Below are 21,253 nucleotides of genomic sequence, written 5' to 3'. Positions count from 1 at the left end.
AAATTACTATTAATTCAACTTTACTTTATTACAGAAGTATACGCACCATTTATTTTGTATACTAGGTTGTAGAAGAGGCATATGCTGTAATTTTATCCCGTGACAAATCTGTAAATTTGTTCATCCTTTAATTTACTAGCAACAGTATATATTCTACCTCAGTGATACAGACAACAGCACACATACTAATTTCACTTTTTAAAATACATTATTGCTTCATCTATTATGTGTTGTAAAATGATTAAAAATTCTTCAATTAAAAAAAAAGAGCAGGTTAATGTCTTCTGCAGCACATCACTCTTTGAAACATGCCCCACAGAGACACTGGACTGCTGAAGAAGTCTTGGAAGTATTTTAGGTTCAGTGGACAGGGTGGTGGACTGGGAATGAGAAGAATTAGGTTCTGTTCCTAGGTCTGCCATTAGACCTGCTGTATGACCTTGAGCAAGCCACTTCATCTCTCTCTGTGCCTTCATCCATTTACAGTGGAAGCTCTTTGGGGCATGGACACTTGCACTATATGTATTGCTTAGTACAGTACAGTGCAGTTCCTTGGGGCATCTAGATTTTACTCTAATACAAATAATATATAAGAATTTCTTCAGGTGCCAAATGTACCCATATGTGGCAGGCAGATGTATGTACTCTGCATTTCAGTTTTCTCACCAGTGAATGGCTCTGACTCCATGTTGTTGTAATTTTCATTGTTGTTCAAACAAATCAGAGATGAAGTGTATTATTAGGAGATAGATATTTGTGATATTCTTTTTAAATGTATGTTCACTCTGGCTATGAAATTGAATGAAATTATTCAAATCAGGCTGGCATTTAAATTTGAAAAATTGTAGTAGCTGTATAACTATATCATGCTTATATTAATCATGTTGAACTATTACATACATTTTTGGAGGATTCTTCTGATTTCATGGTCTTGCAAAATATTTCCTTTCTTCAGGTGCCAGTACATTCACTTTCAGGCAAAAATGAACATGTCTTTTACTGATGTCTCCGTGTTATGTTCATATATATCTACCTTTTAATTCTTCATATAGCAAAAATCTTGTCATATGTCAGTTGAGAGAAAAATAATTTGATCCAATAACTTCTTAATATTGGAGACCAATTTGATATCCTTCTTGGAGGTGAGGGGGACATAGCCATTCAGCTATATCAGGTACTTATTATGCCCCCAGTATCAAAATGTCTTGAGTGCCTCAAAGTCTTTTGTGTATATATCCTCACAACACCTGTGTGAGATAGGGAAAAGTAAGTACAGTACTGATATCTGCTGTTGCTCAGTGAGCAGAATCACAAGAGGGGGGGAATGAATTAATGCTCTCCCCAGTGGCAGTTTCAATTCCTTTTGTTTTTTATTGATTCACACAGGATTCCACACAAAAAGCAAGGTAATCAAAATAGTAGATCCTAATTGCCTGAGTCCTTTCCAGGTAAGCTAGAGGGGAAAGGACATGCATGCCCTTCCCACTCAATAGTTACCCCACAGACACTTTCTCTCTACCCAGTTACCCATATGTCAGGCAGATCTGGGTCAACTTTCATATAAAAGCACTTACGAAGCACCTTTTTATAATCCCATTTTATAGAGAGGGAACTGAGAGATGAAGTGGTCAACTAGAGGTCACACAGTCTGTGATAGAGCAGGGAATTGAACACAGGTCTCCCAACTCCTGTGTTAGTGCCCTAAACACTGGACATTTTTCCAGTTATTACTCATGCACATGCTCACTAGCTGACACACTATTTCTCATACAGGCACTCATTTTCTCAGTCATGAAACTTATTCATCTCTGGTTGCCATGAGCATCTGCTTATGTGTTGGGTTTTTTAAAAAAAAATCTTTACACATTTGTAATTTGATGTACAAATGATCAGATAAAAAGTTAAGGAAAGATGACGTTGCTCCACACGCATCAAATGATGCTCACTGTGAACGAAGATACTGTACTGAACTGTGTGAAGGGTATACCATGCTATCAGTCCTTTACTAGTCTACAGAGCTAGGTACGTTATCAAGTATAAATAAATAAAACAACCTGTAGACAGATTTCATGGAAACTGACTCCATAAATATTTCAATAAGTATTACAGGCATTTGCTCTATTCATATATTTCCTTAAAGTCATAACTTATATTTTTGTAACAAGTATTGTGCTGAAAATGTATAATTTCTATTGGCCAGACCAGGATACCACTCAGCTTGACCATGAACCACTTTCTGGCTATGGTCAGATGCATTATTATTTTGAAGTCTGAATTTTAAAGACTTACAGAGGAATTTGTACAGAATTGCAGAACCCATACGCTGGTGCAATATTAAAAGGACTTTATTCTAAATGCCTTGGGCCAGATTGTCAGCAGCTGTTGTGGCTGTGCCCATTTACACCTGCTGTGTATCAGATCTATATATTTTGAACGCATCTTAATATTGTGGTTATTTATTAAGAATATGCATTTGTTTTCATTCATTATTTTGTTTCCAACCATTGGCACATATTTTCACTGAAGGTGCATAGGTGGCCTTAGGAATCTTTTGCTCTAAAACTTAACTTTCTACATTTAGTCTAGCATACTGCAATTCTGACAGTGGAAACAGTCTGACAGTTACCCTTTATTACACATAGTATAATACTTAATGATAAATAAAGTGCTAGTTTATAAAAATCATAAGGGTTCTGGTACTATTTATTTAATGGGCATTGGGCTTCTATGGTGAAACACTGGTGAAACAATCAGTAGGTTGAAACACTGACTCCTAATGTACATTTGGAAGTCAAATTTATGAAAGTGACATTGCTCAATTTTCCTAGGTTCTCCCAGCCAAAACTATGGTATACAAAAAAATTACACTGAAAGAAAATTAAATCTCAAAAGCTAGAAAATGTGAAAAATCAGGTTGCCTTAATTTGACCTCTTCTGTGTATGCATTTAGATAGTTTAGTGTGGAAGTCTATGGCAGAACAAGAAATAGCACCCAGCTCTTCTGGGTCTTAATGTGCCTTAAACACAGGAGAACATTCTATTTATTCTGGAACATTCTGCCTCATTCACACCCCATTCTATGCCACTGCCTAAGGCAGAGGTCCTGTGGAACAAACAGTATGTAATTAAAGACTGTATCAATCCAAGTAATGAGATGTCATAAATATAAAGGGAAGGGTAAACACCTTTAAAATCCCTCCTGACCAGAGGAAAAACCCTTTCACCTGTAAAGGGTTAAGAAGCTAGGATAACCTCGCTGGCACCTGACCAAAATGACCAATGAGGAGGTAAGATACTTTCAAAGCTGGGGGGGGGAGAGAAGAAACAAAGGTTCTCTCCGTCTGTGTGGGGCTTTTGCCGGGAACAGAAAAGGAATGGAGTCTTAGAACTTAGTAAGTAACCTAACTAGATATGCGTTAGATTCTGTTTTGTTTAAATGGCTGATAAAATAAGTTGTGCTGAATGGAATGTATATTCCTGTTTTTGTGTCTTTTTGTAACTTAAGGTTTTACCTAGAGGGATTCTCTATGTTTTGAATCTGATTACCCTGTAAGGTATTTACCATCCTGATTTTACAGAGGTGATTCTTTTACTTTTTCTTCAATTAAAATTCTTCTTTTAAAAACCTGATTGCTTTTTCATTGTTCTTAAATCAGGTTCTTTAGAGGAATTTTGAGCTCTTTATTTACATATCTTTTAAAAAATAAAAATACAAAGGCAATTGAGAAAATTGGAGTAGAAATCACCATGGCGTCCTGCAATTTCAGGTCTTGAAAATGGGCAGATTTGTTCATTGTAAATAAGGGTCTTTGGTTACCAAATCATGTTCCATGATAGATTTATTACTGGCTTCACCAAATTTGTCTATAAAACTGTTGCAGAAACTTTGGCTTAAAAAAGGTGGAACCACTGGATGATTCTCATTGACTTCAAAAATTCACAGTATATTTTTGGTCAAATACTGACATAATTTTGCCTTTCTAAATAATATTAAACTTTAAAACTATTTGAAAAATAAACATTATATAAGGAAAGCAACATCATCAAAGCAAGATAAGCGTAACAACCAAATCAAAAGTATTTGAAAAAACAAGGAGATTTTAGTGTAATTTAAAATCATCCAATAAAAATCTATTTATTGGTCAAAACCATAACATTTAAAATAAATATAGAAAATACTAAAACAAGAGATAATCTTATGGTTACCACACAAACCTTTTTTCAGCTTATAGCACAAACAATTAAAGTTTCAAAGAAACCCAAACCATATTGCTCTTTGTGTACTGCTGTTCTTTAGATCATTGCTAAGCTACTATTTAAATTGCCAGGACAACTGACAAAAATCCTGTTGTGCTCAGAGTCAAATTTAAAGAGGGCTCTTGAATTGTGTGAAAAATTCTAGCTGAGGCTTTGTATTTGTTTCCGGTATGGCTAAAATTTGGCACAAAGCTGGAATGCAAAGCCATGTGAAAATATTATGTGTATCTTAACTAATTATCTATTTGGTTTCATTTTGTATAATTATAACCTAATATTTAATTTGTGTGGAGAGATATTGAGGGACCCATTAATTTCTACCCACCTGAATGAAAGGGCAGTGCTAATAATCAACTTGAGTGGCTTGTGTTTCAATTTATGACTTACATGTATCTAGCTGTCATTATTATAGTGATCCAGCAAACATACGTTTTCTCATCCTTTTTCAACTAATCAGTGCAGTGAAAATCTAATTATAGAATTGGTATGATGATTCCTGTTGTGGGGAGAAGGGGTATTATAATGAGGGTTAGGTAAGCAGAACTATGTATGAAAGGAAATAAAATTGAGATCATAGAATCATAGAATATCAGGGTTGGAAGGGACCTCAGGAGGTCATCTAGTCCAACCCCCTGCTCAAAGCAGGACCAATCCCCAACTAAATCATCCCAGCCAGGGCTTTGTCATGCCTGACCTTAAAAATATCTAAGGAAGGAGATTCCACCACCTCCCTAGGTAACGCATTCCAGTGTTTCACCACCCTCCTAGTGAAAAAGTTTTTCTTAATGTCCACCCTAAACCTCCCCCACTGCAACTTGAGACCATTACTCCTTGCTCTGTCATCAGCTACCACTGAGAACAGTCTAGATCCATCCTCTTTGGAACCCCCTTTCAGGTAGTTGAAAGCAGCTATCAAATCCCCCCTCATTCTTCTCTTCTGCAGACTAAATAATCCCAGTTCCCTCAGCCTCTCCTCATAGCTCATGTGTTCCAGTCCCCTAATCATTTTTGTTGCCCTCTGCTGGACTCTCTCCAATTTTTCCACATCCTTCTTGTAGTGTGGGGTCCAAAACTGGACACAGTACTCCAGATGAGGCCTCACTGATGTCGAATAGAGGGGAACGATCATGTCCCTCGATCTGCTGGCAATGCCCCTACTTATACATCCCAAAATGCCATTGGCCTTCTTGGCAACAAGGGCACACTGTTGACTCATATCCAGCTTCTCGTCCACAGTAACCCCTAGGTCCTTTTCTGCAGAACTGCTGCCGAGCCGTTCGGTCCCTAGTCTGTATCGGTGCATGGGATTCTTCCGTCCTAAGTGCAGGACACTGCACTTGTCCTTGTTGAACCTCATCAGATTTCTTTTGGCCCAATCCTCTAATTTGTCTAGGGCCCTCTGTAGCCTATCCCTACCCTCTAGCGTATCTACCTCTCCTCCCAGTTTAGTGTCATCTGCAAACTTGCTGAGGGTGCAATCCACACCATCCTCCAGATCATTTATGAAGATATTGAACAAAACCGGCCTGAGGACCAACCCTTGGGGCACTCCACTTGATACCGGCTGCGAACTAGACATGGAGCCATTGATCACTACCCGTTGAGCCCGACAATCTAGCCAACTTTCTACCCACCTTATAGTGCATTCATCCAGCCCATACTTCTTTAACTTGCTGGCAAGAATACTGTGGGAGACCGTGTCAAAAGCTTTGCTAACGTCAAGGAACAACATGTCCGCCGCTTTCCCCTCATCCACAGAGCCAGTTATCTCATCATAGAAGGCAATTAGATTAGTCAGGCATGATTTGCCTTTGGTGAATCCATGCTGACTGTTCCTGATCACTTTCCTCTCCTCTAAGTGCTTCAGAATTGATTCCATGAGGACCTGCTCCATGATTTTTCCACGGACTTGAGGCCTGTAGTTCCCAGGATCCTCCTCCTTCCCTTTTTTAAAAATGGGCACTACATTAGCCTTTTTCCAGTCGTCCGGGACTTCCCCCGATCGCCATGAGCTCATATGTAAGACGTGCATGTGAAGGGCCACGTGCCCTGAACCTAAAGCTGTGACTGACACAGGAACTTGGGGGAAGAAGTCTCAGTGTTAGTTAGCGCTGAGTACCCTTGTTGAACCATAAGAGCTTGATTCTGATCTTAGGCATGTGTATTATCAACAGTGGAATAACTTGTGCATGTTTGAGGGCTAATACAAGTGCCACAGATTTTGCAGCCTCCAAAGATGCATTAGGCCAGTTACGTGTGGCTAACATACCTATGCTTTAAGATCTCCTAAATGGGGTGTATGATTTGAACCAAATTAGGAGGGGTTAGCTCTATACACTTAGTTCACATATTTCTATCTAAAATACACATTTCAGGAGTAAAAACAAGTAGGAGTACTTGTGGCATCTTAGAGAATAAGAAATTTATTTGGGCGTAAGCTTTCGTGGGCTAAAACCCACTTCATCAGATGCATGGAGTGAAAAAAAAAAGGAGGTAGGTATATATACACAGTACATGAAAAGATGGGATTTGCCTTACCAAGTGGGGGGGTCAGTGTTCACAAGACAATTCAATTAAAGTGGAAGACAGTGGGCTATTCTCAACAGTAGAATACCAAGGGAGGAAAAATCACTTTTGTAGTGGTAATGAGGCCTGTAGGTGTTTGTCTCTGTCTGAGGGTTTGGAGCAAATGTGGTTGTATCTTAGAGCACATCACACGATCCATTGTCTACAGCCAAGCTCCAAGATACAACCGCATTTGCTCCAATCCCTCAGACAGAGAGAAACACCTACAGGATCTCTATCAAGCTTTCTTAAAACTACAATACCCACCTGGGGAAGTGAAGAAACAGATTGACAGAGCCAGAAGGGTACCCAGAAGTCACCTACTACAGGACAGGCCCAACAAAGGAAGTAACAGAATGCCACTAACTAAAACCTCTCCAGTGCATCATCAAGGACCTACAACCTATCCTGAAGGACGATCCGTCACTCTCACAGACCTTGGGAGACAGGCCAGTCCTCGTTTACAGACAGCCCCCAACCTGAAGCAAATAGTCACCAGCAACTACACACCACAGAACAAAAACACTAACCCAGGAACTTATCCCTGCAACAAACCCCATTGCCAACTCTGTCCGCATATCTATTCAGGGAACACTATCATAGGACCTAACCACATCAGCCACACCATCAGGGGCTCGTTCACCTGCACATCTACCAATGTGATATATGCCATCATGTGCCAGCAGTGCTCCTTTGCCATGTACATTGGCCAGACCGGACAGTCTCTATACAAAAGAATAAATGGACACAAATCAGACATCAAGAATTATAACATTCAAAAACCAGTTGGAGAACACTTCAGTATCCCTGGACACTCAATAAGAGACTTAAAAGTGGCAATTCTTCAACAGAAAAACTTCAAAAACAGACTCCAATGGGAAACTGCAGAACTGGAATTAATTTGCAAACTGGACACCATCAAATTAGGCCTGAATAAAGACTGGGAGTGGATGGGTCACTACAAAAACTAATTTCCCAATACTAATTTCCCCCTACTGTTACTCACACCTTCTTGTCAATTGTTTGAAATGGGCCAGCCTGTTTAGATTGGCCTCATTACCACTACAAAAGTGATTTTTCCTCCCTTTGTGTTCTACTGTTGAGAATAGCCCACTTCCACTTTAATTGAGTTGTCTCGTTAGCACTGACTTGGTAAGGCAACTCCCATCTTTTCATGTACTGTGTATATATACCTGCTTACTGATATTTTCCACTCCATGCATCTGATGAAGTGGGTTTTAGCCCACAAAAACTTATGCCCAAATATATTTGTTAATCTCTAAGGTGCCACAAGTACTCTTCGTTGTTTTTGCTGATACAAACTAACACAGCTATCATGCTGAAACATTTAAGGAGAGCATTTCATGAGCCTTATTGATTTCATACACATTTTAATTAATAATATATCTGAGCCTCCTCTGAGGTGCAGTTAATGAATGGCTAGCTGTCAGACTACATGTGATTTTATACACATTTCAGCTAATTCAGAGATCCAAAATTCAGCATGATGCATTCCCAAAAAACCTAGGGCCAGATTTTTAAAGTTATTTAGGTGCTTAACTCACATTTATTTGGGCATAAATTTCACACCAGAGAGTGCAGTAAGGGGCCTTTGGGCCTAGTGCCCTTCTTCTGCTGCCACCTCTATAACAGGGCTCCTCCCTCTCAGGGATTGCTTTGCTGTGCATATCCCAGGCTGAGGCCTCCATGAGAAAGATAGATCTATCTGGCCCATCTGGATCCCAGACAGTAGAGACAGGTAGAACATCTGGGGAGCCCATCCTTTAGCCAGTACCTTCCTTGAGAGACCTAGAAGGGGTCCATGTGGAGAAGGGGAGACACATAAACCCAGCTTCCACAAGGACAGGGGGTTCACTAGCAACTTCAGTATTTCCAGAGCAATCTGTGAGCTCAAATTCAGTTGTGTCTCTGAACAGGATTATGGGGACAAAATCCCAAAAGGGAAATAAATGAATAGTAAAATCAGTGCCGTTTCCCCAGCTCCCATTCATGGAGTGCAACAGGACAGATAATCCTCTATACTCAGTTCCCCATATCATCTTCACAAAGTGCAGCATGGGAAATAATCCTCCGCACTTCGTTCCCCTCCTCAACTTCATGGAATGCAGCAGGGTATATTAATGCAGAAAAGACCTGGGCATAGACATGCTGATTCCTTCAGGTGTACTTACACACACCTTACAAAAACAATTACAAGGATAATTCTTCCTCCTTTGGGGAGGAAGCCTGACAGTCCAAATTAGAATTGGAGAATCAAATAGTAATATATATATATATTTTAAAAAGTAGGATTCAAATCTGTTGCTTGCACATATATGGGGCTTTGGTTCTTAGGAACAGATGCTTGGACAAATTAGTTCCCAAGCTCTCTTAGTGATACAGTAGGAAGCTGTATGGGGAACTGAGGCTATTCACAGTAATCAGAAAAGTCAATATAATCCTGGCTCCTGCCAGACACTACTGAAAGGAATACAGATTATATGGCAAATTGAAGTAGTCTCTGAAGTACAACAGGAGAAAATACCTCTTTGCAAGTAGTAGCTAGACCAAGTGTGGAGTGAGTAACTACCCTGTATTGTCTCAGAGCTATCTGCAGGTCTACCAACACCTCTGTCTGGAATTAGAGCCCTGATTTGTTCCAGCCTCTTTCAATTTCGGAGCAAAAGAGCTTTGATCAGATGAGGTCACTGGACATTGTCCAGCGTAGGTACCTTAAGGAACTGTGCAAGAAACCGAGAAATAGCTTTGTCTCATTCCCAGTCTCAGCAACCAGTGCAGGGGCCACAGCATGAATGAAATCATCCATCATATACTTCAGACTGGAGTGTTACAATGCATTCCCCATCAGCTTTCTAGCCTCAGAGAATTAGGAAAAACAGAGCGGAGCCCTGTCTGAAACATCTAAATAAGTTCCTAAAGGAGGCTTATCTTCAAAGCATTCCCACTTTACCATCCTCAGACAATTTTTATGTTTTGCAGATGGACGGCACCCTTTTTTTCCCCGTAACTTTGATCATAACCATTTGATCTTTCATGTGCTCCCAACGTCTCTCTCTGGCATCATGGTAGCAATAACATTGACTTTAGGGAAGAAGAAGATTCACTTCTCTTCCGAGATTATTTTTCTGATTAGGGTTCTTCTGTTCAGAGAGAAAGCTGAAGCAAATGTGCAGAGTGATGTGGTTCCTGGAGTATGAGGACAAATACATTGTGCCAGGGAAATGAATCATATGCCTGGGCTGTGGATGAATACTATCAGGTACAAGGTCTTCTCCCAGAAGAACGTTACTAGAAGATGAAGATGGCCGTAATGTAAAATGTGATGTCACAGAAACAACAATCCAATTTTTACTGGAACCCATTGGGAATTCTGATCTTATACACAGGTATGATTCAGTGATCCAGAATTCATATGATACCTATCTAATAATTCCAGGTATTCCCTTCACATATCACCATATCTCATCCTTTTGGCAACGATCCGCGTCTCATTTTATATTCTCTGCTCCCACAAATGGTGAATGCAGAAAATCAGATTTGGTTTTGTTTTGTTTTTTATTTTAAGAGATTTTCCCAATTCAGTTCAGGGATTGTGTACCAGAAAGAAAGACCGCAACATCCATGAGCTAGAACACAATGATTCATTGAGGTCTTGGAGCACTTTTCCTTCCATAGATAAGACTTGTTCTAGTCATGTCAGTTAATGTGTCAAATAGTGTTTTCATAATAACTGGGAAGAACATAACCAGCCCTACCCTAGAGAGAGTGAGTCTCGGAGCAGAGTTTCCTTTCTCTATATGTACTGCCTGACAAGATAGAGAAGAACACCAAGATTTACATGGCAGAAGTCCGATTAGCAATGTGGCTCCTTTACCTAGAAATATATCCCTCATTATAAATCAATTTGGAGGATTGGTGATTGACTTCTTTGCATATGGAAACATAAATAAGGTGCCCTGTGGTTTTCCTACATGTCAGGACCAAGAATGTGAGGCAGTGAATGACCTTTCTCAAACCTGGGCAAGATCCCTGCTATATGTCCTGCTCTGCAGGACAATACAAAATATAAGAATGCAAGAACAACAGTTACCCAGGTTATGCTATGCAGGATGAAGAGACTGTGTTTTTCAGGACTGATTGGATCTTCAGATGTCTGTATCTCATAGAGGAGGTCTGATATAAAATAAAATAAAAAATATTCCACCTGGGACGAGAAACATTTAAAATGAATACTTTTATGAAGTGATTCTTATTCACATGGGTCCCAAAGGAGAAGTAAACAAATAGAAATTATTCTATGGGACAGTACAAAATAACTTAATTACCATGTTAAATCAGTGAAACATAGGCTTGAGTTCCTCCAGGAGGGCTTTATTGTGCATGTATAAGAGTGTCCAAGAAAAAAGATCAGGTCTGTGTAGTATATTCTCAGCCTGTCCAAGACAATAAACTTTTGTACACATCCCAACATTAAATGCTCCTTCGAGCATAAACTTTATTCCAATCTCACAAGGCCATAGAGTATGACTTTGGAAGCTCATTTTGCTCCTTACAATACTACCCAGATTGAACCTCTGCAGGAGGTGCCATTATACTTGCTATCCATTAGGGTGAGCTTCCTAATGGCTATTATCGCCAATCAGATGAATTTTTATTTTAAGGAGCTTCTTCTAATGAGACTTAATATTGTACCTTTAATTCAGACAGGTAGTCCTCTCAATTGTCATAGCATTCATTCCCTAAGTAAATTCAAGATATATTCCTCCTTCAGTTAAGCATCAAGGTCCAGTCTTTAGGAGCACTCATAATCCTGTATTGAGATCTTCTAGACTGCCAAATGGCCATCAGTACATAGGTTCACCAGATTCTGCACATTGGTCACCTAACTTAGTCATTATCATTTCCTGTCTTTTGGCAAAAGTTTTCTCTATGCCTTACTGCCCAGGAGAAGTTGGAGGAGATAGATTTTATAAAATCTATCTCATTTTGGATGTGTCAACATTTAAAAGATGATCCTGCTTCTACCTTAGAGTCACACTACTATGAAAATCACATTGTAACAGATTTGTGGGCCTTTGTACAAAGAATAGGAAAATTTGTCCATGCTTATTTGAAAATTTCCTTTTTTCAAGTAATAAGGTCCACAGATCCAAGCCACTTGGAAACAAATGGATCATTCAGAATAGAGATGGAAATTGATATTAAAGGATTTAGGGTTTTTGTCATTAGATAGAATTTATCATGCTCTGCAGTTGGAGAAATTTCCTCTGTGCTTTTACTCAAACTATATTTAACACAATCTGTAACTTAGGAAAGTAAATGTGAATTATCCTGGCCATGTGGAAGTTATCTCAGATTCAGGGAACTTCAGGAGATGAGACATTCCCCAGCTGCCAGTGACTAACAAGTTCTGGTTCTGCCTCCAAGATGTAAACACACTGAGGTATCTATTGTAACAGATCTGTGTGCCTTATTACTCAAAGGAAGGAAATTATCAGATAAGCAGAGACAGATTTTCCTATTCTTATTTGTTTGTTTGTTACATTGTGTTTTTAAACAGTTAATGAAAGAAGAGAATTGAATGGATATTGCTTTTAAATAATATGAACAAAGATTGTGGCATCTTATGGAAAGGACAATGTGGCACGTATCTCAGTGAAATGAAAGACATGTTGCACTTCAATTTAGCAACTGAGGCGATCCAGATGACATCTCACAGCCAAAATTCTAACTGGTCATATGCTTTCTTTACACTTTATTAAATTACTTACTACAGGATGCACCATGAAATGTTGTAACTCTAATTACATAATTTTGCAATATATATTAGGTACTATACAAAATTTATAATTGCAACAGGATATGAAATTGGAGCATTCATATTGTACATTTTGCTTTATGGTCAAACAAATATTAGCTATACTGTTTGCAGTATTGCTCATGCATTGTTTATTTCATGTCATGTCTTCATTACTGTTCAGGTCTGTTTTGTCTGGTTAAAGAATAATTAGAACACCCATTTCAGATTGAACTGCTAGAAAGAGGCACAAGTTAGACAAAAAAATGGGCCTGATTCTCAGCCCACTGAAGTCAATAGAAGTTTTTCCATTGACTTCAGCGATCTTTGGATCAGGCCCTATGTGCATAAATGAGTCTAATATGTAAAAGTCCATAAAGGTTTGGATTATGGGTCTAGATACCTATAAGATCTGCACTACAGAAATATACTAGACAATTGTGATAATTAATAGCAAACATCAGTATACATCAGCAGTTGTGCTGTTCATTTAGTACACAAAAATGCACACACTTTTTTTAATTCAAATTTTCCTTTTCTTTTTTTCCCCAAAGAGGAAAATTGAGGCCTTAATCTTGTAGCATTTTTATAAATACATGCAGTAGGTGAGAATCTCACCCCTGATTACTCTGGGTAAAAGGTTTCAGAGTAGCAGCCGTGTTAGTCTGTATTCGCAAAAAGAAAAGGAGTACTTGTGGCACCTTAGAGAGTAACAAATTTATTTGAGCATAAGCTTTCATGAGCTACAGCTCACTTCATCGGATGCATTCAGTGGAAAATACAGTGGGGAAATTTTATATACACAGAGAACATGAAACAATGGGTGTTATCATACACACTGTAAGGAGAGTGATCACTTAAGATGAGCTAATACCAGCAGGAGAGCGGGGTGGGGGCGGGGGTAGAAGAAAACCTTTTGTAGTGATAATCACGGTGGGCCATTTCCAGCAGTTGACAAGAACGTCTGAGGAACAGTGCGCGGGGGATAAACATGGGGAAATAGTTTTACTTTGTGTAATGACCCAACCACTCCCAGTCTCTATTCAAGCCTAAGTTAATTGTATCCAGTTTGCAAATTAATTCCAATTCAGCAGTCTCTCGTTGGAATCTGTTTTTGAAGTCTTTTTGTTGTAATATTGTGACTTTTAGGTCTGTAATCGAGTGACCAGAGAGATTGAAGTGTTCTCCGACTGGTTTATGAATGTTATAATTCTTGACATCTGATTTGTGTCCATTTTTTCTTTTAAGTAGAGACTGTCCAGTTTGACCAATATACATGGCAGAGGGGCATTGCTGGCACATGATGGCATATATCACATTGGTAGATGTGCAGGTGAACGAGCCTCTGATACTGTGGCTGATGTGATTAGGCCCTATGATAGTGTCCCCTGAATAGATATGTGGACACAGTTGGCAACGGGCTTTGTTGCTTGGATACGTTCCTGGGTTAGTGGTTCTGTTGTGTGGTGTGTGGTTGCTGGTGAGTATTTGCTTCAGGTTGGGGGGCTGTCTGTAAGCAAGGGCTGCCTGTCTCCCAAGATCTGTGAGAGTGATAGTTCGTCCTTCAGGATAGATTGTAGATCCTTGATGATGCGTTGGAGAGATTTTAGTTGGCGGCTGAAGGTGATGGCTAGTGGCGTTCTGTTATTTTCTTTGTTGGGCCTGTCCTGTAGTAGGTGGCTTCTGGGTACTCTTCTGGCTCTGTCAATCTGTTTCTTCACTTCAGCAGGTGGGTATTGTAGTTGTAAGAATGCTTGATAGAGATCTTGTAGGTGTTTGTCTCTGTCTGAGAGGTTGGAGCAAATGCGATTGTATCGTAGAGCTTGGCTGTAGACAATGGATCGTGTGGTGTGATCTGGGTGAAAGCTGGAGGCATGTAGGTAGGAATAGCGGTCAGTAGGTTTCCAGTATAGGGTGGTGGTTGTGTGACCATCGCTTATTAGCACCGTAGCGTCCAGGAAGTGGATCTCTTGTGTGGACTGGTCCAGGCTGAGGTTGATGGTGGGATGGAAATTGTTGAAATCATGGTGGAATTCCTCAAGGGCTTCTTTTCCATGGGTCCAGATGATGAAGATGTCATCAATATAACGCAAATAGAGTAGGGGCATTAGGGAACGAGAGCTGAGGAAGCGTTGTTCTAAGTCAGTCATAAAAATGTTGGCATACTGTGGGGCCATGCGGGTACCCATAGCAGTGCCTCTGATTTGAAGGCATACATTGTCCCTAAATGTGAAATAGTTATGGGTGAGGACAAAGTCACAAAGTTCAGCCACCAGGTTAGCCGTGACATTATCGGGGATAGTGTTCCTGACGGCTTGTAGTCCATCTTTGTGTAGAACGTTGGTGTAGAGGGCTTCTACATCCATAGTGGCCAGGATGGTGTCTTCAGGAAGATCACCGATGGATTGTAGTTTCCTCAGGAAGTCTCGAAGATAGCAGGGAGTGCTGGTAGCGTAGGGCCTGAGGAGGGAGTCTACATAGCCAGATAATCCTGCTGTCAGGGTGCCAATGCCTGAGATGATGGGGCATCCAGGATTTCCAGGTTTATGGATCTTGGGTAGCAGATAGAATACCCCAGGTTGGGGTTCCAGGTGTGTGTCTGAGCAGATTTGTTCTTGTGCTTTTTCAGGGAGTTTCTTGAGCAAATGGTGTAGTTTCTTTTGGTAACCCTCAGTGGGATCAGAGGATAATGGCTTGTAGAAAGTGGTGTTGGAGAGCTGCCTAGCAGCCTCTTGTTCATATTCCGACCTATTCATGATGACGACAGCACCTCCTTTGTCAGCCTTTTTGATTATGATGTCAGAGTTGTTTCTGAGGCTGTGGATGGCATTGTGTTCTGCACGGCTGAGGTTATGGGGCAAGCGATGCTGCTTTTCCACAATTTCAGCCCGTGCACGTCAGCGGAAGCATTCTATGTAGAAGTCCAGTCTGTTGTTTCGACCTTCAGGGGGAGTCCACCCAGAATCCTTCTTTTTGTAGTGTTGGTAGGAAGGTCTCTGTGGATTAGTATGTTGTTCAGAGGTGTGTTGGAAATATTCCTTGAGTCGGAGACATCGAAAATAGGATTCTAGGTCACCACATAACTGTATCATGTTCGTGGGGGTGGAGGTGCAGAAGGAGAGGCCCCGAGGTAGGACAGATTCTTCTGCTGGGCTAAAACTATTTCCCCATGTTTATTCCCCACACACACACACTGTTCCTCAGACGTTCTTGTCAACTGCTGGAAATGGCCCACCTTGATTATCACTACAAAAGGTTTTCTTCCTCCACGCCCCCCCCCCCCCGCTCTCCTGCTGGTATTAGCTCATCTTAAGTGATCACTCTCCTTACAGTTTCCACGGTAAACATCTGATGAAGTGAGCTGTAGCTCACGAAAGCTCATGCTCAAATAAATTGGTTAGTCTCTAAGGTGCCACAAGTACTCCTTTTCTTTTTGCGAATACAGACTAACACGGCTGTTCCTCTGAAACCTCTCCTTACAGTGTGTATGATAACACCCATTGTTTCATATTCTCTGTGTATATAAATCTCCCCACTGTATTTTCCACTGAATGCATCCGATGAAGTGAGCTGTAGCTCACAAAAGCTTATGCTCAAATAAATTTGTTAGTCTCCAAGGTGCCACAAGTACTCCTTTTCTTTCTGGGTAAAAGGACACCAGTGGTGTAATTAGGTGCTAACAGTTTCAGATCCAGCTGGGAGAGAATTCTCCATGCACAGGAATTGTGGAAGAAACCTGATGTCAGAGGCAAGCTGGGGATGGGGCTTGTGGCAGGAAGAGTGTTCCAAGAGCAGAGCAGCAGCACCTAGCACTGCAGAGATTCTGGGCAGTGCTGCTGCTCTTAGGCAGGCATGAAAAGGCTGTTGTAAATTAGATAGCCTTCAGGGGCTGTCTAAATTATGCAGCCCCTGGAGCAGCCCAGAATCAGATGTGGTTTAAAACTATCTTAGCCCTCTCTCCATCTGTGAGTTCTATTCTGCACCTCTTAGAGCAGGGGTGGCCAACCTGAGCCTGAGAAGGAGTCAGAATTTACCAATGACCATTGCCAAAGAGCCACAGTAATATGTCAGCAGCCCCCCATCCACTCCCCAGCCCCTTCCAGCAGCCCCCACCAATCAATGCCTACTCCCCCCACCCACCACAATCAGCTGTTTCATGTGTATAGGAGGCTATGAGGGGGAAGGAGCGAGGGCATGGCAGGCTCAGGGAAAGGGGCAGGGGCCTTCGGGGAAGGGATGGAGTGGGGGCAGGACTTGGGGCAGAGCAGGGGGTTGAGCAGTGAGCACCCCCCAGCACACTGGAAGTTAGCATCTATAACTCCAGCCCCGGAATCAGTACCTAGGTAAGGAGCCACATATTAACCCCTGAAGAGCCGCATGCAGTTCCGGAGCCACAGATTGGCCACTAGAAGCATAGCACAGCATTTCACCTTCTGTGTATAGCCTGTTTTGAAAATATATTTACTTGAGTGTGTTTATTTGAAATACAGAATTTATTTGAAATACAGAACTGTTTCTGCCTCTTGAGTAAATTAGGGCTTCTCTACAACATGCATTAGCCTGCACCAGAGGGGTGTAGATTCTTGTGCACACTAATGTGTCATGCACTAACTTACCCATGTGGGACCCGACTGGCGCACACTAAAAGTTCCCTAGTGCATGTTAATGTAGCACTGTTTGAAATGGGACTACATTAACATGCACAGGGAACTTTTACTGTATGCCAGAATGGGTCCACATGGACCAGTTAGCGCACAGCGTGCTAGTATGCATTGGAGTTTATACATCTCCGTTGTGGACTAATGCACTGCATAGACAAGCCCTTAGATGCAGTTTTAAAACATTGGCAATATGTAGGAAAAAATTTTGCACCTCATTGACTTACTTTCTCCTTATTAATTTATTTAAAGAAAGAAACTTAAATGTAAAAATACATTTGAATAATGCTGAAAATGTGACACAGGCCAATAACAAAGCTAGTTGCCTGGCTTTCTTTCTTTCTTTCTTTCTTTCTTTCTTTCTTTCTTTCTTTCTTTCTTTCTTTCTTTCTTTCTTTCTTTCTTTCTTTCTTTCTTTCTTTCTTTCACAATTGGATTTAGGGCAAAGCTATAACTTTGGATTTCCTGAATTTTGCTGGTTTCTGTCAACCCTAATATTACTTAAACACAGTCTTTCATTAATAATATAGTATGTTAATATATTTCAAATTAAGAAAACAGTGGAACTCGACTTTGTTGTGCTTGATTAAATTGGGCATCAGAAAGATTGAAAAGCAAGAGAACAATCTTATTCTTGTTCTTGCTTTTACTGTGTTTGCTGTTCTCATGACCCAGAATGAGGAATTGAGAATATTGTGTCTGTATAGGCTCAGGAAAATATAGTGATGTATATAACCCCTACGTGTTTTCATAAATTGTTTTGAATTCAACAAATTTTCAGTTAATTTCACATGTTTGGTTTGTGTCTTGAAATATATCAGTAGGACATTTTAATACAGATTTCTTTCTTTGGGGGAAGCTAGGAGTCTCAAATGTTACGCGAAGCTCTCATCACTCTGGTAATGACTATAAACACATAAATCGTTCAAGACCAAAAGAAGAATGGAACTCAATGTCAGCGAACAGATCACATTTATTATTTTATGATTAAAAGTATTTCTACAATGACAAAAATCAACCCCTCGGGAATCATACTGTAAAAAGGAACAGTTGGTTTACTTTAGGTTTCCATGTGAAATATATCTATTTTTTGTGGATGTTGTGGAAAAGTAAACTGAAAATTTTCAGAGTAGTAAATTTCTGTGCCTGATCAGATTTTAAGTATGTACAGAATCATATAGTTAGTTGATTTCTGATGCTGACATTAATTACCAAACAGAACTTGACAATAAGGTCAAATTTGGAAAGTGATATTTTCTGCTTCGTTTCTTAATATAACAAATAGTTATAGTAGCTAGTTATTAAATGTATTTAGAGTATATTGCAGTGAACAAATTTGTACATCAAGAAAAAAATATATACAAATGTCAGCTCAATCAACTCAAGCAAAAAATATTCTTTAATTTATAAACTGCTGCTTCTGACCTGTTTCCCAAATTGAACAAAATGGGTTATCTTATCTAAGGCTAAAATTTTCAAAGCCATATAGGAGATTTGGGTGCCAGTTCCCATTGATTTTAATGGGAATTGGTCTTGCAAATCCTTTAGGCAGCTTTGAAAATCTTGGCCCTAGTCTACAATACAATGTCTGTTATTGTTCAGCATTTTTGGTTTAAAATAAATAACTTTAAAAAGCATTTTGAGATTCAAATACTTTGCATATATGTGTGTGTGTGATATGTGTATACACAAAGTATATATATCATATGCGGTGAATGTTTTTGTGTGATTTTATTGTGTGTGTGTGTATATTTATATATATATATAAAATTTGGTGAAATATCTTATTTTCCCCCCAAAAGAGACAATTTAAGATTAAAATATAGTAATTCTGTTGCATTAAATATGTCTGAATGTTCCAAATAACATAGCCATGGCTGATTTCTTGTACTGTACATTTTGTTTTATTAGGTGAGCTCTTGGGTTACATGGTTGATCCTTACTGCCGGTTCTATGGAGGAGAAACGAGAAGTCTTCTCATATTTAGTACATGTGGCAAAATGCTGCTGGAACATGGGAAACTACAATGCTGTAATGGAATTCTTGGCAGGGCTTAGGTACTGGCAACTCATTTTTACATAAGGAAGTTTCAGAGATAGAGATTAAATTACAGCTTCTGTTAAACCCAACTCCTCTCTGAAGAACAATGTGGGACATTGAATCAATCACTCTGTTAAGCAGTATTCTGTTGCTAAATCACATCATTTCATCTTTTGAATTTCTCATAATTATTGGGGGAAAACTAAACATGGTGAAAGACAGACATTTTCTCAGAATGCTCTGGAGACATCATCATCTATCCTGGTACATGCTAAATATGTTAAATTGAAAACATGGACATACATTTTTCAAACAGCTGATTTAAATGAGAAAAGAAAAGTGTAAAAGTAGTTCTATTATAACTATCTGTAACTCACTACAACTACTATAGTTTTAGGGTTGGAGTTTCAATAACAAAGGTAGTGAAACTATAAATGTTAAAGTAATATTATGATTATAGGTCAAAAAAGAAATGTCAAATAAAGCTCCTTCCTTAGCTCACTCCATTTTACCTACGCTAACTGCTGCTAGGTTCTCAGAACAGTAAGTGATTTTACATAGAGTATACAGTATAATGAATTATTCTGTAGTAGGAAGAGTTAAGTCTAAAGTTGCAGCCTCTTAACTCTGACTTTCTTTGTATTTTGAGTGTGTGTTTTTACTGCAGCTTTTTGTGGTTTAATAAGCACACTCATTGTGCTGTTAGTTTACATTTTTAATATATGAAACAGATTCAAAGCACTCACAAACACAAGAAGCCTTGTCCTGCAGAACATATCCACGGCCTCCCAGGCCATGTAAGCCCAAGAAGGCTGTGAATGGTTGTTCTACAACAAGCCAGCTGATTCAGGGAGAAGTCAAAACTGTAATAAGAGTTTAATTATGCCTCTCTTATGAGTACACTGCATGAGGGAAGGGGAGGAAAGGAAGGGTAGTGCCAGAGCTTTATGCAGTGGACAAGGAGATAGTGGAGAGAGGGATATCTTGTAATTAGCTGTTCTGTAGCACCGCTGGTGTGCTGGGTGAGGAGGGGTGGAATTGCCATGGCTCTGCCCAAACATGCTCCTCTGGGAATGAGGGAGCTTCTAGCAGTGCAAATGTATTCTCTCGTGCAGTCCTAAAACCATTTTTTGTTTGGATATAAACATTCCTTTGAGCATCTACAACACAAACATGGCTGCAACATGCTAGAGCGTGAGAGCTGGAAAGCTGAAACTAACAAGAAACAAAAGTGAAATTGTTTATTTTATAGTTTATTTTCATTGTCCAATCTGACGGAAATGCAAAAAATATACTAATCAACATTAATGATTTAAAATCATTTTTGAAAATTATTTCACTCTCACTTATCTAAGGATTACTAATAATACAGCAGCTTATGTTATGTACGGATAGGTTTATCGTGACATTGTTCCTTTAACTATGTTTGATTTCCTCCCACTACTCTTTATTTTTAAGATAGTATAACAAGATAAATGTAAAAGATTCCTCTTTTCCTTCCCAAGCTGTTGTGCCTAACTCTCTTAGGCTCTGTTGAAAATCCCAGCTGTAGCTCCAGCAATTTCTAGATCTCATTACTCAGCTTTGGAAGTTCATTTTGGTGTTCAGTTATTCAAAAGGAAAAAATTGTTCTGTTAGCCTGAGCTAACTGAATTTGTCTCATTCATTTACAGGGGTTGGCAACGTGTCCATACATGGACACAAGTGTCTATGGTAAAAATTTTGAGGTCCATGGGAGTGCTCACCTGGGGCGGCTCCCCACAAGTGGCTCCCTGTCACTGCTGTTGCTGGCAGACGCCAGGTGGCTCTGCAGGCACACTGCCTCTGTCCCCTCTACCCAAATGCTGACTCCACGGCTCCCAGCCTATTGGCCGGGAACCATGGTCGATGGGAGCTGGGGGGGCGGTGCCTGCAG

The 21,253-nt window shown here is 39.8% G+C and overlaps 1 protein-coding gene across 5 annotated transcripts in view; it reads left to right on the top strand.

Moving 5' to 3' along the window:
* PLCE1 (phospholipase C epsilon 1) overlaps positions 1-21,253 on the top strand; it is a 291,084-nt gene that overhangs the window by 189,984 nt on the left and 79,847 nt on the right. For all 5 annotated transcript variants that reach the window (XM_073353850.1, XM_073353848.1, XM_073353849.1 and 2 more), the window contains exon 4: positions 19,210-19,355. In XM_073353850.1, the coding sequence (XP_073209951.1) occupies positions 19,210-19,355 (146 nt within the window). The remainder of the gene's footprint in view (positions 1-19,209; positions 19,356-21,253) is intronic.

This window comes from Lepidochelys kempii, chromosome 7, assembly GCF_965140265.1.
Source record: "Lepidochelys kempii isolate rLepKem1 chromosome 7, rLepKem1.hap2, whole genome shotgun sequence".
NCBI classification, from domain to species: Eukaryota; Metazoa; Chordata; order Testudines; family Cheloniidae; genus Lepidochelys; species Lepidochelys kempii.
This window is presented reverse-complemented; position numbering and strand designations above follow the sequence as displayed.